This window comes from Ursus arctos, unplaced genomic scaffold (assembly GCF_023065955.2).
Source record: "Ursus arctos isolate Adak ecotype North America unplaced genomic scaffold, UrsArc2.0 scaffold_19, whole genome shotgun sequence".
NCBI classification, from domain to species: domain Eukaryota; kingdom Metazoa; phylum Chordata; class Mammalia; order Carnivora; family Ursidae; genus Ursus; species Ursus arctos.
Genome location: NW_026622863.1, coordinates 1,275,895 through 1,288,445, shown reverse-complemented (window position 1 = coordinate 1,288,445; position 12,551 = coordinate 1,275,895). Strand labels below are relative to the sequence as shown.

The following is a 12,551-nucleotide window of genomic DNA, read 5'->3' as shown; positions in this document are numbered from 1 at the left end:
CTTAGCTGGTAAGCCGCCCAAATGCTCCAAATATCACGTGACGTCCTTGTGCTCTCGGAAAGCTGATCACATTTAATAAGACGCAGAGCTGTTTATTCCCACGGAAATAGTGAAAATTGTCAAGCTCTGATATTGAATCTCAGTATCTGCAACAGGATTAATTTTTTTGTCGAGCTAATTATTTTTAAGAAAGCAGGAATAGTTAAAAATCTTAAGGTTTAACATTTAAACTCGGTACTCAACAATGATTAATTTTGGGCTGAACTGATTATACTCAACAGAGCGTAAGCCATTGAGTCCGACGGAAAGAGCTAAATATGTCCAGGCTTTGAGGTTTAAACTCTGTATCCGAAAAATGAGTAACTTTGTGTTGGGTGCGTACGTTCAACGGGGCGGGAGCCCTCGGGCCCTGCAGGAGGAAGTAGGATTTCCGGCTCCGGGGACGAAACCACCTGCCGCCGCCGGCGCCGCTCCCGCCCGCAGCACGGTCAGGCAAGGCGGGAACCGGCTGCGCGCGGCGTCACGTGAGCCCGCAGCGAGGCTCGCCCTCCCGCAGGCGTGGTCAGGCGGCCGGCGGCGCGCGGGCTCGGAGACACGCCCCGGGGCGGGGCCTTTAGGTAGCGCCTGCGCTGTGGCGGGCTCGGGCGGGCGCGCGCCGCGGGGGCGGGGCCGCGCGGAGGCGGCCGCGCGGAGGCCGGAAGGAAGCGGGCGGAGGGCGGGGCGAGCGAGGGAAGCCCGCCGGCCCGCAGGACGACTGTCGCGGCCTGATGACGTCGCACAATGGCCGGCCCCCGCGGGTAGTGGAGCCCGTTTGTTCCGCCCGCGTCGCGCCTCAAGCCGGAGCCTCTGAGGAGCGGAAGGGCCGAGGGACGTCTTCCCCGCGCCGCCCCGACGCCAGCGGAGCCGTGGCCCCCTCCCCGCCCTCGCGCTGAGGTAAGTGGCGGCGGCGGCGGCGGGGAGGCCGGGCAGGTAGGGAGGAGGCCGAGGCGGCCGGGTGAGGAGCGTGGCGGCGGCGCGGAGTCGAGGCCCGGGAGCTCCGGCGCCGCCGCCTCCGGGGAGCGCTCCGGGCTGTGTCCTCGGCCGAGCGTGGCTCTCGGGTCCTGGGAAGGGGTCGCAGAAACAGGCACGATCCCGTGTTCGGTCCGCGGCTTGCCGGCCCGGGGGGCCCTGGAACCTACCTGAAGCCCGAACTCCGCGGCTGCCCCTGCGCCCCGCGGTGGAGTCCATTCTCCCGAAGCTGTCATTTCTCTTCCGGGACATTCGCGTGGCACATGTTTGCCGCCCACGGCGGCGGGGGGGGGTGGTGGTGGGAGGCACGCAGTTCGCCCTCCGGAGGAGACCAGCCCGGACTGGGGATGGGCTCTTCGGGAACTTTGAGCTCTCTGGAGCCTCCCGGAACTTGCTCCCTCAGCTTCAGTGGGCACAGGTTGGATGTATTGGCTGTGCCCCAACTCGCGCGCCACTCTTAGGCATAAACTTCCTTGCTCCTTTAGTTAGGAGCCTGAAGGATGCCGAGTCCTTTGGATAAACTAACTGTAGCTATCCTGCTGGGAGAGGCTAAGAGTCCACTTCCAGCCTTGCTTCTGCTAAAAGTTGTTTTCTCGAATACTTTATGACAGCGCATTTGCCATGTAGAGTGGTTGATCATTTTGAGAGAGCCCCGCTCAGCAAGCTCTTTTGCAAGAGTAGATCAGTGTACCATCCATATGGGGAAAATAGAAGAACGGAGTGTTTGGCATCTGTAGTACTGCCTGGGGGCAGAGCAATGTCTCATCATTTCTTCTTTGAGACTCACCTCTCTCCTATTGCTCGTGGAGTGGAGTTGGAGTCGTCTTTGCCTGAGAATTTTACAGTCTGAGCACATGTGTGTGTCCCAAAGGCTGGAACCCCTCTCTGGTTTTGGGTGGGGAATGCCCAGGTGTAAGAAAACTTTGTGGAATCATTCCAGAGAGCCAACAGGTAAGCTGTGTTTGCTCATGTTTAGGACGGTTTTTTACTTTTTCACAGCTGCAGATCATCTCAAGGTGAGTGCTTCTTTCCTGAGGAGTTTTTGGTGGTCGAGTTTAGTGGGTGGTGTCTGTCATCAACTTTGACACCCTTCCTTTAGATGTTGTAAATCCGTGAAGTTATGAGTCAGAATTTTTACCAGATGTACCAACTTCAGCATTCAGATAGGGATTGTTCTATTAAAAGTTGTTACTCTGAAAGGTTATGCTTGTATTTCATTGGTGCTCCTTTGCCAAAACCGCCTTATAACTTCTGTTTTGGCGATAAATACATAAGTCATATGAGAAAATTGGTTTCATTCAATAGTTGTACCCTGTGTTTAACCAGAAATCACTTTACCTGGTTTGGTAGCTCACCTCATGTACCAGACCAGGTTCTGAATGGTTTCCTGTGATTTCTCAAAGTGACCTACTTTGAGGAGGAATATCTGCTGCTACCAGAGAGCCAGGAAAAAACTTTGCAGATTCTGAAGGTCACTCAAACAGAGAAGTTCCCAAACTGGTCTGCACTTTAGCATTGCCATTGGAATCAGTGTGCAGCCTTCCAGGGTGGCTGCTGGGGGGTAAGGCAGCACCCACTGCGTGTCTGACTTCTGCTGTGGTCTTTTAAAAATGGGGCGCTTATTTCCAGTTTCTTCCTCGTATGCAACAGGTAGTTTATCAAGTAACAAGATTTTGTCATTTATTCAACAAGCGTTTATCGAGCGTCATCTGCCAAATGCAGCATGCAGTAGAAACACAGTGATGGACACTTGTCATTCAGGTCTCTGGGCAAGTTCACCATCTTGTGGGTCAAAGAACCGAAGAGGTAGTTCTAAACTTCGCCAAGAATCCTCAGTTACAAGGTGATTGTGTGAGAAGAACAGCTGAGTAAAAACTGTGAAGCGGGAGTTGGTGAAGATGTGACGAAAGGACCCTCTGTGTCATTGTCTGCTTTTGATAGGCTGCGTGTTCTTCCTAGCACCTGACCTAAAGTGTGCACTCGGGTGGTTTCCAAAGTGAATTCATCTCAAAACAGGTTGTAGATGCCCATAGAGACCAGGAACCTACCCAGCCCAGGGCCTGGAACACAAACCATCTTCTGACTCCCAGTGATACTTTTCTTCTGAGCAGCAAGGTGTGACTCAGGTTGTTTCTAATGGGTAGATTCTTTGGCACATTTTTCTCTCCAAGGTGCTCACCTGTGTGCAGCCTATTGTTAAATTCCAAAGGGTTCCATAGGTAAATAAAAGATGTGACTCCTCAGGAAATTGTCGGGGCCTCCTAAGGGTGATTGTGTGTCCCATTGTGCCTAGGAGAGCCTCTCTTCATGCCTATTGTAATTGTTTTTTGTTTTGTTTGTGGTTTTTTTTTTTTTTTTTAAGATTTTATTTATTTATTTGCATAGAGAGAGAGGGAGAGAGAGCACAAGCAAGGAGAGTGGCAGGCAGAGGGAGAAGTAGGCTTCCCGCTGAGCAAGGAGCCCAATGTGGGACTCGATCCCAGGACCCTGAGATCATGATCTGAGTCGAAGGCAGACGCTTGACCGACTGAGCCACCCAGCTGTTGTAATTGTTAATAGTGCCCCCTTTTCAGTCTCAGATGTGACCCAATTTAAACAATAAATTATGTGGAGCACTGCTACTAAGGGCCAGCTATTCCACTGAGTTTGGGAAACACAGAGGTGGGTCTGAACCCTTCTACTCAGGTACTTCATGGAGGGGAGGGGTCTGCCAACAGACTTTGCAGACAAACAGTCGTGGACCGTATGGTAAGTATGGATATGTACTAGAATAACATATACTTAGGGCAAGAGTTCTCAATTTGGGAGTGGTGAGTAAACCTCAGGGGATTTTGAACTCCCTAAATGGAAGATAAATTGCATACATTCATGTTTTTCTAGGGAGAGGAGCCATCGCATCCCCTTCATCAGATTCTCCAAACAATCCATGCTTCCCTAAGGCTAAGCACCGCCACCCTAGAACACTAGGCTGCCCTCCTAGTAGCAGGTGCGCCCAGGACCTCCTGCCCTGCCACCTTCTGGTCAGCCCTGAAAACTGTCTTTGAGAGTCAGAAAGTTATCTTTGTGTCCTTGGAGAGTTGAAGTCATGTCCAAAATTTAAACCGTGGGGGGCATGTACTCAGTTAGTACTTCTTCAGATTTTCTTTCCCTGCCACAGTACAGCAGCCTCTCGTCAGCATTTCCCGTGGCCTCAGTATAAAGGTGTGCATCTTTGGGGTTTCTTTTCTTGGACTCATGTTTAGTTTAGATGCCTGAGATTCAAACTTCAGACAAGTTTAAAATAAATGACTGGTGTCCCAAGTTGAACCTCCATACGTTCATAACTATTTTAACTATGGACTGTATAAATGAGATGTTAACTTTTCCACGTAGATGAGATTGTTTTTGTTTCTAGAGGGTCTAAGATAGAAGTGTAGATGGATCAGAATAAAACTTTAAAAGGGAGAAAAGAAAAACAGGCAAAATCTCCTGGTTCAGTAGTGGGTTCTGTTCCAAAAAAGAGTTTATAAAATCAATTTGGAACTCGGGTCCCATTTTCCTGTAGAAGCAATGGCAAAAAGTGGGGATGGGCTCCCGTGCAGGTAGCACCAGCTCATTTCACGCAGAGTGCGGGGCTGTGTAATTGACTACACGCCCTAGAGGCAGCTCTGATTTGCAGTCCCAGGATACCCACTCAGTGGCCACGTGGCCTAGGTCTCCTTATCTTTGACAAGGAACATGGCTTATTTGGAAGGCTGACATGAGGGATTGGTCAGGTGCCTGACACAGAGGGGTCGTCTCTTAGAGGTGTCAGTGGCTGTCAGCTTTATTGCAGACATCCTTGCAATGATAGAGTGTCACATTGAGTAGAGAGCTATTTGTCGAATGAAACCATGAATGAATTACTCAAGTGTACCCCGAGACTGGAAATGCATCTGACGGGTGATAGGAGTCTGGTTCTTACAAGTTGAGGATTACCTTTACTCATCTTCTCACTAGTTCAGTTTAAATTCAAGTATGTGGAACCTGTGCCAGGCATGTTATGAGGCTTATCTCATGTAAGTGTTGCAACAGCCTTATAAAGTAGATACTGTTGTCCCTGTATTGCAGGTGAAGACACAGACCGAGGCGTTGCAAGTGTACATAGTTGGCCAAGGATCCTGAAGCTAGGAAGCAGAAGCGCTGGGGTTCAGCTCTAACGCAGACCCCACACTGCTGCACTGTCTGTGTACCCCATAAAGTTGCAGCACACCAAGGGGTAAACTACCCGCTGGCCTGGCCCACTTTTTGCATCAGTTCAGGTATTTGAAGTGAGGCACTCTTTTTCTTCCATTTCTTACTCTAGTATTTGGTTTCAACTTCCTAGAATATGAAAAGCAGTTTGAATCTAATCATAACAATGAAACCCAAGTGCAAACCCGTTTGCATCCAAGCCCCAGAAAAGGCTGCTAGCAGGCTATGAGAGGTTGTAGTTTTGAGCAGGGTGGGATGTTGGGAGGCCAGTAGCAGACTTGGGTCTTTTCTGCAGCTTCTCAGTTGCAGATTTTTAAACTAGTTTGAGGGGACATAATTTTAGATAACATTTGATTGATTTAAATAAGTCATTTGGTTCTCAGGGTTGCCAATGGACCATAAAATGTGAGAATCAGAATTTGTTGCGGGGGGGGGGGCGCCTGGATGGCTCAGTCACTTGGGTGTCCGACTCTTGGTTTCAGCTCAGGTCATGATCTCAGGGTCGTGAGATCAAGCCCCGCGTCGGGCTCCACACTAGGTGTGGAGCCTGCTTAAGATTCTCTCTCCCCCTCCTCCCTCACCCCCCGCCAAAAAAAAAAAGAAGAATTTGTCGGGTTTCAAGTAGGATGTCTGAGGCTTGGTAACCAGCTCCATATTACTGGCTGCTCACAGGGTACAGGTGTCGATTCAGCAGCTGGGGAGATGAAAGTCGCTGAACTCCTGTGAAGAAGATTTCTTATATACAGTGTGATGAAAACTATGCAGACCTGGGCATAGGAGTCACACACAAGGAAAATCAGTAAGGAAGGGGAAGGGGCCCTGAGTGGCTACTGTAACCCATCCCCACTCCAGGCCCATTCTGCGACAGCTGAGAGCAGAAAGCCCTTAGCTTTCGGGCACCTTGTTCATCTTTACTATGGCCGGTGGGTGTGTTGTGCACAGGGACAGGCTCTGCCCTATGGGGCAGAGGGCTCTACTTGATTTTCAGCAGAGTCCTTTATTTGAGAACTGACTTTGTTTTTGTTTTTTGGGTTTTTTTTTAGAGAGCGTGCATGTATGAGCCGGGGGCGTGGGGCGTGGGGAGGGGGCAGGGAGAGGGGGAATCTCAAGCAGACTCCGTGCTGAGTGCAGAGCCCGAGCCCGATGTCAGGCTCAATCTCACAGCCCTGATCACGACCTGAGCCGAAAGCAAGAGTCAGACGCTTAACTGCATGAGGTACTCGGGCGCCCCTTGAGGACTGACTTTTGAAAATTCTCCCCAGTAGTCCTGCCTCTGGATAGTACAGTTAGGAAGACTAAAAAGTGAATCATTTTTAAAACTGTGGCTGTGAATGGATTGATTGGTTTGTAAATTTCTATTATTACTAACCATTCAGTTGATTTATAAAGTGGTGAATTTGAAGTCATTTGTCTTAATGTGTACTCAATTTTAATTTCCATTAACTGCAAAAAAAAGTATTTTTGACTATAGGTTAAGATACCATCTCTTGGTATATGCATCTTTATTTATTTTTTTTTTTAAGATTTTATTTATTTATTCAACAGAGAGAGAGACAGCCAGAGAGAGAGGGAACACAAGCAGGGGAAGTGGGAGAGGAAGAAGCAGGCTCATAGCGGAGGAGCCTGATGTGGGGCTTGATCCCATAACGCCGGGATCATGCCCTGAGCCGAAGGCAGATGCTTAACCGCTGTGCCACCCAGGCGCCCCATTGGTATATGCATCTTTAAACACAGGTTCTCTTTTTAAAAATATAAAGATATTGAAAGATACGTGTTTAGTTTTTAGTTATATAAAAGCATAAAATGACTCTTTTTATTTAAAGTATGTAATTATATGTGTTTCCAGATCTTGCTGAGATACCAAGCTGCATAATTCTGACATACATTATTTTAAATTAAAATTTTGGAGAATCAAGTAAACACTGCACCTTTCACTGTTCCTGTTATTTCAAACTGGTTGGGCAGTGACTTCCTCCAGGTGCACTGGTGAATGCTGCTGTTTGGTGTTGGTTTCATGCACATATACTCCTGTCCCACTGTATTCAGTTTACATTTAAAGCAAATGAAACAGGGTGCCTGGGTGGCTCATTTGGTAGGGTGGCTGCCTTCGGCTCAGGTCATGATCCTCGAGTCCCAGGATCGAGTCCCACATCAGGCTCCCTGCTCGGTGGGGAGCCTGCTTCTCCCTCTGACCTTACCCCCTTTTGTGTCTCTCTCTGTCTTTCAAATAAATAAATAAAATCTTTAAAAATTAAAAATAAAAAAAGGAAATGGAACAATGTCCTGTCATTGGGCATGGATGTGGGAAAGTGAAAAAATGTCCACTTTATAATTAAGTCTATATTAGTAAAAATAGAAAAAAAACTTTTAAAATGACAGTCTTTTTACATATGAAACTACTCACATACATAAAATTTTCTGCCAGAGTTCTTTTCCATGACATAGCTGTATTAGAATGATGGTTCTCTGCGTTCCTGTGAGAGATCCGCAGCACGCGTGAGTGATGCCGCCTTCTAAACATCTGTTGGTGGCCCCAGCACACAGGTCTGTGGTGAGGCCTGAGGTCTGCATTTTTAAAGATCATCCCCAGTGATTCTGATGGGGCAATCGGGGCCATACTTGGAGAAGTGCATTCAGAACAGGAGACAACCAGTGACCTGGGGACAAGACTGGCCAGGGTTTCTGCTCCAGACCCTTGAGGGTGGCTCCAGAAAAGTGGCGGCATTGCCTCGTTCCGTAATGCAACTTTTCTTGAATTTTAAAAGTAATTTAAGAATCCAAAAAGCTGTGCCTCACAATTTGTATCTTATTGCTGCTCACTTTCTCTTTACCTGCCGGGTTGTGCTTGTGACAAGGAGCAGTCCAGGTCTCTGCCAGATTGCTGCAGGTATGCGGGGCCAGCCAGCGGCCTCCCTGGTGGAACAACCAGCAGCAGTGGTCTGTAGAATGGGGTCTGGCGTTTGGAGGAGCTGTGCGGGACCGAGAGAGATGCAGGTCCTGGTCCCTCCTGCAGGTCGGGAATGAGCATGGAGCCAAGAAAACCAGGTCAAGATTGACTTTATGTTTTGCTGACTGCTGTGCGTCTGTGTTCTCTTTCTTTTGCAGAACTGTGGGTACCGATGGATGTGGCCGAGAGCCCTGAACGGGACCCTCGCTCTCCAGAGGACGAAGAAGAGGAGCAGCAGGGGCTCTCGGACGATGACATTCTGAGGGAGAGTGGGTCCGATCAGGATTTGGACGGAGCTGGGGGGAGGGCTTCTGATTTGGAGGATGAAGACAGTGCTGTCCCGGGACTGAGCCAGGAGGAGGAAGAGAGTCACTCTGACGAGGAGGACCAGGACCAGGAGTCCGAGGCTCAGGATCTGAGCAGGGGCCCCACAAGCCCCCCGCATGTGGAGGAGGGGGACGGGGGGGAGGAAGAGCGCACAAGCGACCTGAGGGATGAGGCCTCATCGGTCACCAGGGACCTGGATGAGCATGAGTTAGACTACGATGAGGAGGTCCCCGAGGAGCCGGCCCCCGCTGGGCAGGAGGACGAGACTGAGAAGGCTGGCGCCGAGGATGACGAGGAGAAGGGAGAAGGAGCTCCTGGGGACGAGGGGGCTACAGGAGTTCACAGTGTGGAAGACAAGGAGCCCCTGGAGACTGCCAAGGAGAAAAACAAGGAGGATGATGATGGGGAGCTCGATGATGGGGAGCTTGACGTGAGTGCCTGCGCTGCCAGGGCTGGCGGGGGGTGGGGGGAGATGCAGGGAGTTGGGGACAGGACACATGAGGGCTGGGAAGTCAGGACTGTTCTGGGAGCAGCACTGTGGTAATTAGGGAGTGCCAAAAACCAAGAAGGAGAAATAGGCTAGATTCAGAAAACTTGGGTCTGCCTGTTGGTAGCTGGCAGAAGTTCCGTGGACCCTCCCCTGTCTGCTGCTGCTGGGTGGACTGTATTAAATTGCCTAACCCCGATTTTGTTTTCTTGAGTTCTAGGTTTGTGTAACAAGCAAAGAGATCATTTCTCCCTTTCTTTTTGCTATCTTTAAATAGTATTTGAGGTCACATTCAACTAAAACCATAGTGGATTTTCAGTTCCTGTTAGGTTCTTGAGACTGATGAGCTCCAGAAGCTTCCTTCAAGTTTTGTCTGTTCTTCCAGGTTATCTTTATCCCTGAGCCCATCCCCTGGTGAGGGTGCCAGCTGGGCCAAGCATCTTCGGAGGTGTTCCCTGAAAAGACACTTAGGAATGGATCATAGGGGGTTGTGCTGCCAAACACTTCAGCCTTTGCTCAAGCCATCACACTTTGTTATAATATATTTAAGTACTCTGACTTTCAGGTTACAGAGAAGGTAACACTAGCGTATCCTCTCAGACACGGATAGGTTGGGTTTTTATGATACATAATCCTATTGAAAGGATTTTAATCATGATTTGTCTTTCTTTAAGTTTTTTATTTTAGTTCCAGGTTAGTTAACGTACAGTGTTGTACTAGTTTCAGGTGTACAGCATAGTGATTCAGGACTTCCATACGTCACCCAGTGCTCCTCAAGACAAGTGCACCCCTTCATCCCCATCCCCGGTTTCCCCCATCCCCCACCCTCCTCCTCTCTGGTGACCATCAGGGTGTTCTCTATAGTTATGAGTCTGTCTCTTGGTTGGTCTCTCTTTCTTTCTCCCTTTGCTCATTTGTTTTGTTTCCTAAATTCCACATATAAGTGAGATCATATGCTGTTTGTCTTTTTCTGACTGACTTATTTTGCTTTCTGCTATACTCTCCAGCTCCATCTATGTTGTTGCAAATAGCAAGATTTCATTCTTTTTTACGGTAGTATTCCATTGTGTGTCTACACCACATCTTTATCCATTCATTTATTGACGTACATTTGGGCTGTTTCCGTATCTTGGCTATCATAAATAATGTTGCAGTAAATATAGGGGTGCATGTATCCCTTTGAATTAGTATTTTGTGTTTTGGCGGTTAATGCCCAGTAGTGCAATTGCTGGGTCACAGGTTAGTTCTATTTTTAACCTTTTGAGGAACCTCCACACTGTTTTCCACAGTGGCTGCACCAGCTTGCGTTCCTACCAACAGTGCACGAGGGTTTCCCTTTCTCTGCATGCTCGCCAACACCTGTCGTTTCCTGACTTGCTAATTTTAGCCATTCCGACAGGTGTGAGGTGGTGTCTCACTGTGGATTTGATTTCTCTGATGCTGAGTGATACTGAGCATCTTTTCCTGTCTGTTGGCCATTTGGGTGTCCTTGGAGAAATGTCTCTTCATGTCTTCTGCCCATTTTTTAATTGGATTATTTGGTTTTTTGCTGTTGAGTTTTGTAAGTTCTTTATTTTAGATACTAACCCTTTTTTGGATATGTCATTGGCAAAAAATCTTCTCCTATTCCGTGGGTTGCCTTCTAGTTTTGTCGGCTGTTTCCTTTGCTCTGCAAAAGCTTTTTATCTTGACGAAGTCCCAGTAGTTCATTTTTGCTTCTGTTTCCCTTGCCTCTGGAGACGTGTAGAAAAACGTTACTACAACTGATGCCAGAGAAATTACTGCGTGTGCTCTCCTTTAAGGTTTTCATGCGTTTGGGTCTCACGTTTAGGTCTTTAATCCATTTTGAGTTTGTTTTTTGTATGTGGTATAAGAAAGTGGTCCACTTTCATTGTTTTGCATGTTACTGTCCAGTTTTCCCAACACCATGTGTTGAAGAGACCTTTTCCCCATTGCATATTCTTATCTCTTTAGTAATCATGTTTTTTTAAAGATTTATTTATGTGTTTGAGAGAGAGCGAGAGAGAGAGCGCGTGCGCATGCACACTTGTGGTGGGGGAGGGGCAGAGGTAGAGACAGTCCTCTGTAGACTCCCCACTGAGCGTGGAGCCCAACGTGGGGCTTGATCTCACAACCCAAGCTGAAATCAGCAGTCAGACACTCAACCAGCTCTGCTACCCAGGCACTCCTTTTGAAATCATGATCTTTAAAAAGTTGAGTTTTGGTGGGGGGAAGCCTGAAGTCCTGCTGAGTAATGCTTTTACTCAGAGGAGTTGAGAGAGGAACAGAGCACACTGAGATAATCAGGGTTTTTTTTAAGTACGCCAGGGAAGGAGATGCTTCCTCTCTGGGAGTCATGACAGTGAAAGGTGTGTGGAATAGGTCTCAGAAATGTTTTGGGTTGGAGGAAGGAAAGAGGTTACTAGTGAAGTACTTAACCCTTGGTTCATGGTAAGCACCACACTTCTTAGTTGGCTGCTGGTACGTATGTGCTCAGTGCATTTCAAACCATGGTGGTGGGCCATGGCTGCACTTGGTAAATTTACAGGGATTGATCGATTTATTTATTTATTTATTTATTTATTTATTTAGAAAGATTTTATTTATTTGTTTGTTTGTTTGTTTTGAAAGATTTTATATATTTATTTGACAGAGATAGAGACAGCCAGCGAGAGAGGGAACACAAGCAGGGGGAGTGGGAGAGGAAGAAGCAGGCTCATAGCGGAGGAGCCTGATGTGGGGCCCGATCCCAGAACACCAGGATCACGCCCTGAGCCGAAGGCAGACGCTTAACGACTGCACCACCCAGGCGCCCCAATTTACAGGGTTTTAAACATTGCTTATCTAACTGTGGTTCACAAGAACAGAACTTTGTCAGGGGGCGGGTATGTGGTTACAAGCTTAGAATTTTAGATCTTTTATCTTCTGACAACGAAGTTGTTAATTTTGCTTGGTATTTTATTTAAAAGGGTGTTGTCAGAACATGATTATGCAGGTGTTCTTAGGTTTTCCAGCTATACGTCCCTTCCAGTTTCAGAAAATGTTCCTCTACCACAGGGTTACCAAAGGGAAGAGATGCCTTGTAACTCAAGTTTATCAGTTTGGGTGAAATTTTAGGCAAAAGAGGAAGTTATTGATTGAGATTGCCGGTGAATGTATTTTTTCAGTGTCACAGAGAGAAAAGCCATGGTTTTGTTCTGTCCCAAGAAAATGAGGAGGGGGCTCCCGATAACCAGGATGCTGTGGCCCAGGGGTCCCTGGCAGCCTGTTTCCCATTCAGAGACGATCAGTTGTGAGTTCTTGCTTCAACTGTTGAGTAAGTCTTAGGGGGAAATTCAGCTTCTTTCCTACCTTTCCATGGTCATATGACGTCAGGTGTCTCCCTCACAGGTCCTGGAGAACCTTGCTGTCCTCACACCAGCGGGCTTGCCACTACTTAGATGTAATGGTATGGGGACCTTGAGTTGAACTGAGCCAGCCCTGGAAAATGCCCGTTGTCTAGAGATTGGCTGGTTTCCCTAGAAAAAGCATGTGAAATACAAATCTAGTTGGGCTTTCTTGTTCCCTCAG

At 48.0% G+C, this 12,551-nt stretch overlaps 1 protein-coding gene across 1 annotated transcript in view; it reads left to right on the top strand.

The window, feature by feature from the left end:
- Positions 1–739: 739 nt before the first annotated feature.
- Positions 740–12,551, top strand: part of ZC3H18 (zinc finger CCCH-type containing 18) — a 62,252-nt gene continuing 50,440 nt past the window's right edge. The window contains 3 exon segments of the mRNA XM_057314625.1: positions 740–933; positions 5,098–5,288; positions 8,326–8,924. Of these exon segments, the coding sequence (XP_057170608.1) occupies positions 8,340–8,924 (585 nt within the window). The 5' untranslated portion in view covers positions 740–933; positions 5,098–5,288; positions 8,326–8,339.